Source organism: Schistocerca serialis, chromosome 3 (assembly GCF_023864345.2).
Source record: "Schistocerca serialis cubense isolate TAMUIC-IGC-003099 chromosome 3, iqSchSeri2.2, whole genome shotgun sequence".
NCBI lineage: Eukaryota > Metazoa > Arthropoda > Insecta > Orthoptera > Acrididae > Schistocerca > Schistocerca serialis.
In genome coordinates this window covers 978,490,529-978,505,894 of record NC_064640.1, presented here as the reverse complement: position 1 = coordinate 978,505,894, position 15,366 = coordinate 978,490,529, and the positions used below count along the sequence as shown (strand labels likewise).

The following is a 15,366-nucleotide window of genomic DNA, read 5'->3' as shown; positions in this document are numbered from 1 at the left end:
TTGCTGGAAATCCGCAAAATGAAATAGTCATTTCTGAAATTCAACCTGATGACATTGTTATTTCAAGCCACCAAGATTCTGAAAACTTTGATACTTAAGTGAGTGAACTGTGATGTATTTTACTTCTCATTGTCAACTACGTCAAAATTTATTAAAAAGAAAGTTTGAATCTATCACAATTTGTAAATTTTTCATAATAAAATGATTGCTGTAAAATTAATATTGTGTACTTACCTGATGGTGATCATAACTTTCTCTTCAGGGGTAATAGCCATTCTGAAATTTGTGTTTTGCTTCTGTAATCTATTTGAAACAGACGACACTATATAATCAAATGTCTGTGTACTCATTCTGAAATAATTCCAAAATTTATCCTCATCTTTTCTCAAGTCACTGTACAAATGATGAAATTCTCCTAAATCCCTCCTCTGCTTGTTGATTTCATGCACCCATTCACGACTGCGTTGAATTCTCAGAGCACTGTTTTCTAATAAAAAAGAATTTACTGGGTCGAGGAAAAACGACATCGTGCCGAGACTGCTCAATTGCTGGCCACATCGCGTGCGCGCGCGCGCTCTGTATCGAGTGCAATGTGAACACTCCATCGCATTGCATTGCTTTGGCCATTATGCCTCGCGTCGCAGGCAGTGTAAACGTACACTCAGGCTTCCCGTTCGCTGTCCCTGTTGTGTACTACGATGCGTTGCCATGGTTTCGTCCCACGCTTTGCTACGACTCGAGTGAAATTGTATTGGGAAGTATGCCGCTTTTCAGTAAAAACAACGAGAAAGACTTGGCAGTTATTAACAGGAAAATTGCTGAGATGAAAAAGAAGATCCAGTTATCAGGTACAAACAAACTTGAAATTCGCTTGCGGAAATGTTTCGCGATAACGCTTCCAGTTGTTGCACTGCCTCAGCACGGCGTCTGACGCACCCACCACAGCAGTGTTTGTGTATGTGCTCACTTTAGCTAAATCCTCACACCTGTGCTCGGAATTAGAACAGCAGACTATATTACTCAAGTAGTTTCAGATGACAGGCAGCAAATGTTTATTGAATTGAGACAATCGTGACCCATGGATTATTTCTAGCGATTGTATCGTATAAATTTGTTCTCTTCTCGATATAAAAGTCCGTTCCAATTTTGATACTTTGGATTTAACTTCGACGCAGAGATCTTTTTTCGCTACTTACTAAGCGGATGTATTGAAGCAGATGAAACTGAGACCAGTAGACACTGTCATTCCTCAAACTGAGCTATTTTTTATGCTGTCCCCTTTTCTCGCCTTTAATGCGAAACAGGCAACGCGTAGACTCAGTTACCATTGATCCCAATTAGTTAGTATCTACTTCGAAATTTTTGGATCGTTTGCGTTCTCACTATCATTAGTGTGTGCTCTGAGTTAAACTATTTTCCCCTGGCTTGTCCAGTAATTATCTAATAATTTTGTCACAGAGAGAAGCCCTTTTCTGCCTCATTCAGGCGAAAATTTTTTTACCTGTCTTGCTGCATCTCTCTTTCAGATACATTTCCACCACAAATCATATCCACTTTCACATTGTTGTGTAGTAGCTTACTAGAAGTTTTGTCTAATTATCATACTGATCACTCAAATTAAATGAATGCAAAATATACCGGTATTATCATAATTTTCAATTGATGGCTCTGTGATAAATCAAAAAATTAAATTTCTTATCAAATATAATGATTGCAATCTTACTCTTGCACTGTGCTACATTTTTCTCCAATACATATAATGTTTAAACATGTGTTATTCACATGAAAGCAAATTGATGGTTTCATTACTACTCACACATACTACATCAAGCACAACACACGTCTCTTTATTTCTTGTATCGAATCTTGCTTGTCTGTCTCCTCTTGCTTGTCCATCTGCCTGACCTTTTCATCATTCAATTTACACATCCACAGAATTGATTACATGTCACATTTTATACTCAAAACAAAATTGTTCATGATTACAGCACCTGTTCAAAGAGTGACATACATGTTAGTCATTATAACATAACATTATGCTATAAAGGTGTAAATAACATGGATGAACAAAACTATACAATAATTATCCAGACATATGAAAACCTTTTTCTGAAATGCATAAAAATCAGTGACATCATACCAACTGCAAAAATGGTTTTACTCAATCTCTCTGAATCTCATGCATGAAGGCATGTACCATAATTAATATTTTTAATTTTAGAAACAACTTGTAAGTGTATAGTATGTACTCCAATTTGTAATTATTCAATATACAGCTGTAATTCATAATAAAACTTTAATAGCATACTTGTAAGTTGTAAAATGAACAGATAAACACATTTTTGACCAATATTGTGTGTAAAGTAATGTACTGGAAAAGATACTTATATTGACAAATAAATAAATAAATATAATGTAACTCTTGCTCTTGATGAACAAACACACATCGTTTTTGGTTTACTATTGTTCTCTTACATAATTCCCTTAAGTGATGGAACACAGTGTTTAAGATGCAGTGTTTAAGATGCAGTAGGATAATTTAAAGAGTGACAATTATTCAATTATATGAAAAGAAAAATAAATTAGTTACAAACTATGGTGTGCACACACTTTATTAAACATATAAATGCCACTACAGATATTCAGATTTACGTTATGATGTGTTTGATATGCCTGTCATCATTTGTGATAATGTGGCACAGATGACTAGTGAAATTCTGCGTGACCCACTGAAGTGTTGCAACATTGATGCTGTCGATGACCTGCTGAATGGCTGTTTTCAGGTCAGCAGTGGTTTTGGGGTTATTTCTGTACACCTTGTCTTTAATATAGCCCCACAAAAAGGAGTCACATGTGTTCAGATAAGGAGACTATGGTGGCCAGTTGAGGCCCATGCCATGCAGTGGCCTCTGTGTGCCCCAGAGCCAGAACACGGTCCCCAAAGTGATCCTACAGGACATCAAACACTCTCCTGCTTTGACAGGGTCCAGCTCCATCTTGCATGAACCACACCTTGTTGAAATCAGGGTCACTTTGGTTAATGGGGCTGAAATAATCTTCCAAAACCTTCACGTACTGTTCGGTAGTCACCGTGCCATCGAGGAATATCACACGATTATTTCGTGACTGGACATTGCACACCACACAGTCACCTGCTGAGGGTGAAGAGACTTCTTGATTGTGAAATGCAGATTTTCAGTCCCCCAAATGCACAATTCTACTTATTGACACACCCATCCAAATGAAAGTGGGCTTCCTCACTAAACCAAACCATAATGTGCATGCTGATTCTCATCATGCCTTGCAGCCACCCAAGCAGTTTGAACATCCTAATGCAAACTGTTCAGAAGTTATGATGATTTTATTTTGTATAGTTCAATAACTGTCACCATGTAGAAGAAAGAAGTTTCTAATTCCAAGCCAGTGTTAATTATGGCTACTACTCCATTGTCAGTTACAACGGATTCAGTTTATTTACATGTGAAGTAGTACTAGGGCTGCAATCTTTCACCATTTATTTCATTTATTTTTATCCATCAAAGGATAATCTCATAATGATATAGGAACTGCCAAGGCAATACAGTACAAATCAATAGCTCAAAATATACAATACATAGAATACATAATATACTTTATGAATGTAGCACAGGTGGTCGGGCCATGACCTTGATCGAGTATCAATCTCAGCATCTGCCTAATTGGTTTTGGAAAACCGTGGAAAATCTAGATCAGAGCAACTCCATCCTATAGAATATGAGGTCATTGTTTTTAATAGCTCCACTGCCTCATGTGCTTGGTCCCTATTGTACAAAGTTCCTTTATTTACACATAATTTGCTTCAGGTAACTCATACTATAAAACATAATTTCATCTTTCATCCCTGCACACACTAAGGACACCCACTGGTGACTCATTGACTGTGAACATGCTGCTGTGCCCCTTGCACAGACACCAGTCTCTTCAGAGCTGACTCCATGCCCACATATAGTCGACCTGGAAAACAGAATTGGCATCCCCCCATGAAGAGTGAGATGTTGAACTCAGGAGAAAGACATGACATTAATATCATGCATTATACGTCTTGACACATAATTTCCTTGTGAGAGCAGTAACCCGTGACCATGTATTGAAGTGGAACAGGGTGTTATAGTTATCCCCTTTTGTTACTAGCCCCTGCTCTGAATCCTCTAAGTAATCTTTAATTGTGTAGTATGTATTACTTATGAAGAATGTTTCAGATGCATTTTTAAAAATTAAGCCGGCCAGGGTGACCGAGCGGTACTAGGCACTACAGTCTGGAACTGCGAGACCAATACGGTCGCAGGTTCGAATCCTGCCTCGGGCATGGATGTGTGTGATGTCCTTAGGTTAGTTAGGTTTAAGTAGTTCTAAGTTCTAGGGGACTGATGACTTCAGAAGTCCCATAGTGCTCAGAGCTATTTGAACCATTCCTTTTTTTTATTTTATTTTTTTAAATTTTAAAGTAAACATTTTCATTTTGTTTCACAATTATTATACAATTTTAGTCCCTGATACATTTTTTTAAGTTTTTGTTTGTTTTTTTCCTTGTTAAATATAAGTCTAAACATGCTCTTGTCCCATGTTTATGTACAGAACTATTAGTGAAATACCTAGTAATGTTTTCCCTGATATTCACCTCATATTGGTAGATGTACTCACTTGGTGCAGTAAGGATGTCCAATTTTGTAAATAGCTCATTACAACAAACCTGACTGCCACTCCTGTGTATTAGTCTTACAAGCCTCTCCTGCTGTTAAAAACTGTGCCTTTGAACCCCAGAAAAGAATTCCATGGCTAAAAATTGAATGCACCTAGGCATTGTATGTCATGAAAAGACATTGGCTGCTACAAACTGATGCTAAAACCCTAAGAGCATAACATACTGATGGCATTATTTTTGTCAGTATCTTCATTTCATGTCAGCTGACAGTCAGTGTTCATCCCTAAAAAAATTGTGTTTGTTAAACAATCTATGCCTGCTAGCCACTGTGGCTGAGCAGCTCTAGGCACTTCAGTCCGGAACCGCGCTGCTGCTACGGTCTCAGGTTCAAATCCTGCCTTGGGCATGGATGTGTGTGATGTCCTTAGGTTAGTTAGGTTTATGTAGTTTTAAGTCTAGGAGACTGATGACCTCAGATGTTAAGTCCCATAGTGCTTAGATCCATTTGAACTATCTATGCCTAACATGACAGTTGTTTCATCTCTTCATGCTGAAGTGCATACTATTTTCCTTAATGTTCAACATTAATTTATTAACTACTGCCCAGTCTTAAACATCCTTGAGGATTTTATTTGCTTTCTCTACTAGGAGTTCTGGTGTTCTATCAGTGACTATGAAGTTACTGTCTTCAGCAAAGAGAACTTTTTCCCCATGTCTCATACCTATATTTATATGTTTCTTGTCTGACAGTTGTTTCACTTAAAATTTATCATCATCAGATGTGTGAACTAACTGTATCTTTTGCACCATGTTCCCTGGGTAAGTCTGAAACCACTCATTCTCTGTCCCTCTTATACCCAGTTTGTTTAGCGGTATTTTATAGTCCACAGCATCAAAAGCATTGGATATATGTGAGAATATGTCTGTAACACAGCCATCCTTCAAGTACCAATTTTTGAACTCTTTAATGTCCAAAATTGTATCTCACCCACTTTGGAAACCAAACTATGCTTCGTTAAAATGGTTGTATTTATTCATGTAACTCACTATTATTTCTTTCATGATTAATTCAATTCCTTTTGAGAGTGAAGACAGAAATGGAACTGGCCTGTAGGTTTGAATGCTTTCTGCTTTATGCTTCTTTAGTACGGGCACAACTCGTGCATGCTTCACATAATGTGGAAAAATACATGAACTAAAGGTCTCATTTATTACATTTGTTAATGGGGCTTGTTTGCTCTCTATGCATGCATTCAGCACAGAAATGGGAACCTCATCTATGGCTGCTGGCTTCTTATTTTTTAATTTTTGTATTGTCTTCCTGACTTTTGGCGCTGTTTTGGGATATCATGATTGTACTTACTGTGGAAATCAATGTGGGTACTGCACGTGCTTTTGCTGGATCTTCTTAACAATACAGGGAAATAATCATTTACAAAATTTGCTAATTGCTGAGGACTTTCTATTATTCTACCCCCATCTTTGATTTGTATGTAATTATACCTGTTTCTGACAGTTTGTTGTTTTATTACATCCCACACCACTATTCTTTTCTTTACTGTGTTATGCAATGATGGAAAAAATCACAAAACCAAAAAATAGTTAATGCAGAGTAATGAAATTTCAGGAACAAATTTGTCTAGGTAACATACTTAAGTGATTAACATTGCAAGATCACAGGTTAATGTAAGTGCCAGATAAGCCATTGCAAATGTCAAATGCTGGTACACTAATAACTGGTGTAACCACAAAATGTTGAATGGAAGCATGCAAACATGCATGCATTGTGTTTTACAGGTGCTGGACATCAGTTTGTGGGATGGGGTTCCATGCTTGTTGCTCCTGGCCAGTCAATAGAGAGATGGCTAATTCTGTTTGTGGATGATGTTGGAGTTGTTATCTGATGATGTCCCATATGTCCTCAATTGGAGACAGGTTCAGTGATCAAGAAGGCCAAGGCAATATGTCAACACTCTGTAGAACAAGTTGGGGTACAACAGCAGTATGTGGGTGAGTGTTATCCTGTTGGGAAACATCCCCTGAGATCCTGATCATGAACAACAGTACAACAGGTCTAATCAGCAGACTGACATACAAATTTGCAGTCATGGTGCATAGCATAACCATGAGAGTGCTCCTTCTCTTGTACAAAATCACACCCCAGACCAATATTCCAGTTGTTGGTCCAGTGTGTCTAGCATGCAAACAGATTGTTTGCAGGCCCTAATCTGGTCTCCTTCTAATCAACATCATCACTGGCACCGAAGCAGAAAATACAACAGACCTCCACCCTGCCCTCCAATGAGCTCTCGGTTGACACCACTTAAGTGACAAATGACGGTGGTTTGGGGTCAATGGATGCACACTACAGGGTGTCGCGTTCCGAGCTTTCCTTGAAATCACCAATTTGTAAGAGTTCATTGTGTCACTGTGGTGCAAAGTGCTGCTCAAATTGCTGCTGGAGATGCAGCATGATGCACTAGAGCCATACCAAATGCAGTGGTTGTTCCTCTCAGTAGTGTTATGTGGCTGTTTGGGGCCTGGCCTTCTTGCAACCATACATTCTCATGACCATGGCTGCCAGCAATTATGTTTAGTGGCTACATTCCTGCCAAGTCTTTCTGCAATAGCATAGAAGGAACATCTGTCTTCTCGTAGCCCTATTACATGACCTTGTTCAAACTTACTGAGGTGCTGATAGTGGGATCTTTGTTGCCTTAAAGGCATTCTTGACTAACATCAGCTCACCACTTCCAATCTCAAAGTTAACTAACACTCATGACTGTTAGTGTGTATTAAAGCAAACCTGATCTTCATGCTCATAGTGGTACTATTAGCACCACTTTTATGTGACTGGCAAGACATTTGAATAGACATCACCTTTCAGGTAACCTACCAACTTTTGTTTGTGTCATAAAACTCCTTCTTGGTGTTGCAATTTTTTCTGGCAGTGTATATTATTTTGCCATTGAACATTTTTTTGCAGCAATCAGTACCCCCCCCCCCCTCCCCCCATCCCACACACACATATTTTTTATACCTGTTAAAGTAATCTAGAAACTATGTATTACTGTAGTGCTTTTGCAAATAAATGAGAAATTTTTGTGTCTTGGAGAAATTTCTAATACCTGCAGTTATCCATGTATTTTCCTGAGCTGCTGCTGTAGAAATGGCTACTTTTGGAAATGTGCCATCAAAAATTGATTTAAACAATGTGCAAAATTTAGAGAATTTAGCTCCTACATTGTTTTCTGTACACAGTTAATCCCAGGTTTGATTTTCCAGTGTCCAAGAAAAAGTATGTATCTTACATTCTGAGAACAGCCATTTGTTGGCCCACAGTTTTGCACATTCTACCAAGCCAGTCTTTAGCTTTATTATCTGACAATAATGATCTGAAAGGTCAATATCTTCTTGTTAGGGATATACACATTTTAATTCATTTGTGACAGGTATATGAGTGGAATGCATTGTTTATGGTGCTATCCAGTATACTGTAGTCAACTCACAATTAGTTAATTGTTTAGCTTCTGAAACTTAAGGATGGCTTACTAGTAGTTGATATTTATGTGTGAGTTTTTGGATGCACCATGGATTATTAACTGCTCGGCCTCACACACACGATTATACATCACTGTGAGGTAGGAAGAACTGAAAGTTATGCTTGTTGACTCTATGAACATTAATTTCCATGACAATCTCATCAATGTACCTTTGGTGCACTTAATACTTAAAAAATAAGAACTCTTTGTCCTTACCATGTTGTTAGTGAAAGGTGTCATGTGAGAACACAAAATTTTTGTGATGCCATGATAGGGAAGTAGCGTGTCACACATTCAATCAGTAAGCATGCTGTGAGACATGCTAAGGGCACAAGACAGTTATCTGTTTGGAGGCTATAGCAGAATACTACACATTCATGTACCACCCTCAGAAGGTGCAGGCATCAACACTATCTAATTTTATATCTCATACTGAATTTGTGAAATGATTTCTTCATGAAAATGTCAGTGATTCTGTCTTCAATGACACCTGTTATTTGCAGATGATATCAGTATTACATGTACCACTCATTTTAACAGTCATAATAGTCATTTTTGGGACTCTGGGCACTGACTTTCAGTTCCTGTTACATCTCATTATCAAAGGTTTTCTGTGAAAATTTGAGTTAGAACGGTTACTAATTACCTTCTAATATCTAGTCTTCTGCCAGCATGTGTAACTGGAGCAGCTTACCACCAGTTCTGCATACTTACATAAATAGTGTGCCTAGCACTGTTAGCTGTAGGCTCTCCACAGCATGATGAAGCCCCAACACATTTCAATGTTGAATTCATGAGTGCAGATAACTGTTTACTTTTGGGAACACAGGCGAGGTTGAGGAAGAGCTGTTGAATAGCTGGCATATTTCCCTGATTTACATTTTTTGGGAACATGTCAAGAAAATTATGAACATTACTTCAGTTGTCACCAGAGTGGACTAGTTTGCCCAAATCAGTTTGATATAGTTTCATGATAGGAAACAGTATCCTGTCATGCTTGGCTGAGTCGGATAGTAATTGGAGTAAAACCTATAGAGCTTACAATGTCCATCTGAAAAGTGCAGTGAGTTGTCTCATAAAATAAAGAAAGCAGAATACGTTTACTGGCATCCAAAGTTATCATCATCAGCTTTAACACACTTCTGACACCAGTTGTAAAGCTGTTAGAAAATGTCAGCAAATACCTCTTATGGAAGTGTCGTGTGTTGTTAGATATCCTCATCAGTACAAGAGATGAGAACTGGTGCTACCAATATGATACAGAGACCAAATGACAGTCAATGAAATGTTGTTCATGGTCTTCCCCACCTCCCAAAAAAGTTGACTGACAAAATCCAATATTAAGATGATGTTGGTTACGTTTTTTGACAGCAAGGGCTTGATCCTTCATGCATTGCTCCCTGAGGAACATGGAGAAGATGATGAATACTATGCCACTGACTGTTGCTTAGTCTCTGGATCATATTGGTAGCAACAGGTCCCATCTCCTGTAATGATGCAGGTATCCAACAACATGTGACCATGGTGCTTTGAGCAATTCCATAAGGAGCATTTGCTGAGAGTTTCCAATAGCTTTACAGTCAACATTGCAAGTATATTGTACCTAATGGTGATTACTTTGGAGACAAGTAAAGGTATTTTGTTCATAACAGTTTTTTCCTTCATTTTCTGAGACTTTTCAGATGACCATGTATAATGAGCTTTAAGGAAAATTGTTCAAACACTTCTTTATAAATTTATTTGGCAATATCTTTAATAAAATATAATTTGTGTGAACTTGATTTTATTCATTCTCAGAACCTTTCAGATACCTCACACACATAATTCATAAATTACAGATTAAATATAATATGTTTCTTGACACTAAATGATTCACTGTGTGTGAGCCATCATTCCCCAAAGTTTGTTAGTGATGTTTTAAAATGCTCTGCATGCAAAATTTCAACAGTGCTTATGTTTCAACATTTGCATCGACTGCTCCCATTTTTTACCATCTGTTTTTGGGCACATTACCTCTTTAAAGATTTTTGTTGCTTCTTTTTTCTATTTACTCTCCAACATATCCACCTGGCATTGCCTTATCATATCAAAGTTTGGAAATCACTGGTTCATTGCTTTTATAATAAAGCTTCTCTGGTCAACTGTCTGTCATTCTCATCTTCTTCATCCTCTCTTTTCTTCATCAGTAATTCTGTTATTTCTTTTTATAAATTCTCTCAGTTATCCAAATGATTCTCCTTTTCTACAGGGCCTTGGTGTATTTCAGCCCACAGTGGTATTCAGTGTCTTTTTTGTGCTGTAGGTGTTTCTTAGTCATACTATTATTGATGTTTTGCTCAGGTTGTTGACTTGTTCTTTTGGTTCCTATGACTACATTGTCTTTAACGACCAGGCAGTTCACTATTTGTCTGTACTGTTGTCCTTCTGGCTTAACCCCCAACACCCTACAATTGTTTTAATTATTTTTTATGTCCATTTTGTTGTTTGTTACTTTTCACTGTCTGACCGCTTCATCCAGTGCTAAATCAAACAACTCTGGTGATGATCCATCTCCTGGTTTGACCCCTGTCTCAGTATCATACTCTTACTACAATGCTCCTTGGTATGTTACACTTGCACCAGTGTCTATCAGAAACGACTGAGGTATTCAACCATAACAATCTTCGGTCACTTACTGAGTGATTTAAAGAATTTAGTCAATAATAAAATTAACTTCAAATCAAGTCATATCTGCTTGACAACTCCTAATCCACAGAGGAATTTCAGAATGTGTACTGTAGTAATATGGTGTGTGTGTGTGTGTGTGTGTGTGTGTGTGTTTCTGCTAAGATGATTTTGTATAATTAGCTAAATTAGAATCCATTGGAAGCCTACATGTGCTGTAGAAACTGTTGTTTCTACAGTCAGCAATCAGTCACTAAAATCCATAATTTACTGCATATCCAGATTTTGACTGTAATGTAGTCATCGTTAGTTCATTACCAGTAGAGCCACACATGTTCCAACATGTCAGACCATAAACTTGTGACAACTAACACCAGCATTTACATACTAGAAACAACATGTGGCATGTTGTTTCTGCCATGTAAAGGATAGTGTCATTTGAAACTTCCTGGCAGATTAAAACTGTGTGCCGGACCGAGACTCGAACTCGGGACCTTTGCCTTTTGCAGGCAAGTGTCTCGGTCCGGCACACAGTTTTAACCTGCCAGGAAGTTTCATATCAGTGCGCACTCCGCTGCAGAGTGAAAATCTCCTTCTGGATAGTGTCATTTGTCACAAGTTTATGTTCTGACAAGTTGGTATCCACACAACTCTTCTGATAATGCATGAATGATGACTATGTTGTAGTCAGAATCTAGATCTGCAGTAAATTATGGATTTTTGTGACTGACTGTTGTTCTTCTTTAAATATGAATGTGATATAATTGTAACATTGACTCAGTCGATATAATAGAAAGACTTCTGAATTATGATCCACAGAACATGCAGATAACTTACTATCTGACTGACAATCTCAGCTGTCATATATTATTTACTTCTCTGTTCTCTAGGATTCACCTGTGTCTGCCTATCAGTTGAGTCAGATAACTTCTTGCTGTCCGTGAAGGTTACTATCATCATCTAGTTCTTCAAGGATCTGTATTCTGGCACTTCAGACAGAATAAACATCTGTTCTCTGCCTCCTTATCCTCTTCTAAAGCCTGCTCTACCTGTTCTTCTACTCTCTTCTGGAAACAATATCTAGCAGGGATATCCCTTTTTTTTAAATTATTTTCATCCTTATTTACTTGTTTTCTATATCTTGATACTATGACTGCATTCTTCAATCCTTCAGGTGCTTTCTTCATCCCTTTGACCTTTGTAATATGGTCTAATGCCTTTCTGCCTTTCCACTTTGTCATCTTAACTGCTATCCCATTCTCTATGGCTGCCTTGTTGTTCTTTAGGTTACTTTGAATTGGGCCCATTCAAAGATACGAATGTATAACTTCTACTTCTGTCCCAGGTTCCATAGTCTCTTTGGAAGGTTTACAGTCCAGAAGGTTATGTAAGTGCTCTGCCAGTGCCCTACTGCTTTTCTTTTTTGTGTATGACCATGTCTCCCTCCTTTCTTGTTTCCTACAGAAAGTTTGTCACCATGTATCTCATTGGTCTCTCTCTAAATTTTCTGAAAAAGTCTCTGTTGTTGTTCATTTTAAAGCTATTTTTGCTCTCTCCAGTTCTTACTTCATCCATTAGCTTCTCATCCATCTTATTTTTTTACTGTTTCATTCATCACTTGTATGAATAACTATCAGTTTTCCATATTTTTGTTGCTGCCCCAGTTTCTCCAAGTGTTTCTCCTGTTCTCCACTTCCCTACAGTTCTTGTATCATCACCAGGTTTTCTTATATTTTTCTTCCTTCATAATTTGGTATGTTTCCTCCTTTCCTGTCAGAAAGTCACAGTTTGCAGCAATTGACAGTATCTAGTCTAGTCTAACCTAATCTAATCTAAGAAAATTGTTGAGTAAAACAGAAGTAATAATTGATGTTCCCCAAAAAAGTGTTATGGGTCCTCTACTGTTCCTGATCCATATAAATGTTTTACGAGACACTCTGAGCAGCCCTCTTAGATTTTTTTCATATGATGCTGTCATTTACCATCCTATAAAGTCATTAGACGATCAAAACCAATTGCAAAAAATGATTTCGACAGATATTAGTATGGTTCAAAAAAATGCAATTGACTCTAAATAATGAAAAGTGTGATGAAATCCATATGAGTACTCAAAGGAATCTGAAAAATTTCAGTTATATGGCAAATCACTAATTCAACTAAATACTTAATTATTACAGTTAAGAATAACTTAAATTGGAATGATCATGTTGATAATGTTGTGGAGAAAGCAAATCAGAGGCTGTGATTTATTGGCAGAACACTTGCAAATTGCAGCACGTCTACTAAAGAGACTGCCTTCACTATGCTTGACCCTCCTCTTCTGGAGTACTGCCACGCAATGTGGGATCTGCATCAGATAGGTTGACAGAGGATATTAAAAGGTTCAAAGAAGGGCAGCTCATTTTGTATCATCATGAAATAGGGGAGAGAGTGCCACAGCCATGATACACAAATTGAAGTGGCAGTCATTAAAACAAATGCCTTTTTCATTGTGGCAGGATCGTCTCATGAAATTTCATCACCAACTTTCTCCTTCAAATGTGAAAATATTTTGTTGGCACCAACCTACATATGGCAAAATGGTCATTGCTGTTGTTGTGGTCTTGTCCTGAGACTGGTTTGATGCAGCTCTCCATGCTGCTCTATCTTGTGCAAACTTATTCATCTCCCGGTACCTACTGCAGCCTACATCCTTCTGAATCTGTTTAGTGTATTCATCTCTTGGTCTCCCTCTATGATTTTTAACCTCTACACTGCCCTCCAATACTAAATTGGTGATCCCTTGATGCCTCACAACATGCCCTACCAACCTATCCCTTCTTCTCGTCAAATTGTGCCACAAACTCCTCTTCTCCCCAATTCTATTCAATACCTCCTCATTAGTCATGTGATCTACCCATCTAATCTTCATCATTCTTCTGTAGCACCACATTTCGAAAGCTTCTATTCTCTTCTTGTCCAAACTATTTATCGTCCACGTTTCACTTCCATACATCGCTACACTCCATACAAATATTTTCAGAAACAACTTTCTGACACTTAAATCTATACTTGATATTAACAAATTTCTCTTCTTCAGAAACGCTTTCCTTGCCATTGCCAGTCTACATTTTATATCCTCTCTACTTCGACCATCATCAGTTATTTTGCTCCCCAAATAGAAAAACTCCTTTACTAATTTAAGTGTCTCATTTCCTAATCTAATTCCTTCAGCATCACCCGACTTAATTCGACTACATTCCATTTTTCTCATTTTGGTTTTGTTGATGTTCATCTTATATCCTCCTTTCAAGACACTGTCCATTCCATTCAACTGCTCTTCCAAGTCCTTTGCTGTCTCTGACAGAATTACAATGTCATCGGCGAACCTCGAAGTTTTTATTTCTTCTCCATGGATTTTAATACCTACTGCGAATTTTTCTTTTGTTTCCTTTACTGGTTGCTCAATATACAGATTGAATAACATCAGGGAGAGGCTACAACCCTGTCTCACTCCCTTCCCAACCATTGCTTCCCTTTCATGTCCCTTGACTCTTACAACTGCGATCTGCTTTCTGTACAAATTGTAAATAGCCTCTCGCTCCCTGTATTTTACCTCTGCCACCTTCAGAATTTGAAAGAGAGTATTCCACTCAACATTGTCAAAAGCTTTTTCTAAGTCTACAAATGCTAGAAAAGTAGGTTTGCCTAATAATAAAATAAGAGTAATCAGAGCTCATAGGAAAAGATTTAAGTTTTCGTTTTCATGCACACTGTTCAAGATCAGAATGGTAGAGAAATAGCTACATGTTGGTTTGATGACCCTTCTGCTGGGCACTTAATTGCGAATTGAGAGTAATCATACAGATGTTTCTCCTCATGTTATCCAATCTGCTGCATGTATCAACCTTCCCTTTGTTTTTGTTTCTACTGCATCTTTGTCTCACTCATCTAACTCAATTATTCCATACCTGCAAGCAGTCAGCTGGGATAAGAAATATTTTCATAGTCCCCCTAACATTTTCTGTTTATGGAAGTGAAGTTTTCTTTCATAAAAAATAACAGCACTTTGGTCAGAGCGCGTAGATGGACCAGAGACATGAGGTTGATCTCTGACATTGTCTTTACAACAGTCATTTTATAGATAAAAAAATGGTTCAAATGGCTCTGAGCACTATGCGACTTAACTTCTGAGGTCATCAGTCGCCTAGAACTTAGAACTAATTAAACCTAACTAACCTAAGGACATCACACTCATCCATGCCCGAGGCAGGATTCGAACCTGCGACCGTAGCGTAGAGATAAAAGATATACACTACAAAATATCTTTTGCAGAGATAAATTCAGAAGTCAGTTCTATGTGTTGGGGATATATATACACCCCGGACAGTGTTCTTAGTATGTATAAAAGACAACTTCACTTTGTAAGCAGAAGAGGTTACAGGAACCATGAAAATGTTTCTTACCCCAGTTGACTGCTTGATGATGCTGAAGAATTGG

The 15,366-nt window shown here is 37.8% G+C and overlaps 1 protein-coding gene across 1 annotated transcript in view; it reads left to right on the top strand.

Moving 5' to 3' along the window:
• Positions 1-699: 699 nt before the first annotated feature.
• Positions 700-15,366, top strand: part of LOC126471419 (outer dynein arm-docking complex subunit 3) — a 355,522-nt gene continuing 340,855 nt past the window's right edge. Inside the window, exon 1 of the mRNA XM_050099557.1 lies at positions 700-848. Within this exon, the coding sequence (XP_049955514.1) occupies positions 761-848 (88 nt within the window). The 5' untranslated portion in view covers positions 700-760. The remainder of the gene's footprint in view (positions 849-15,366) is intronic.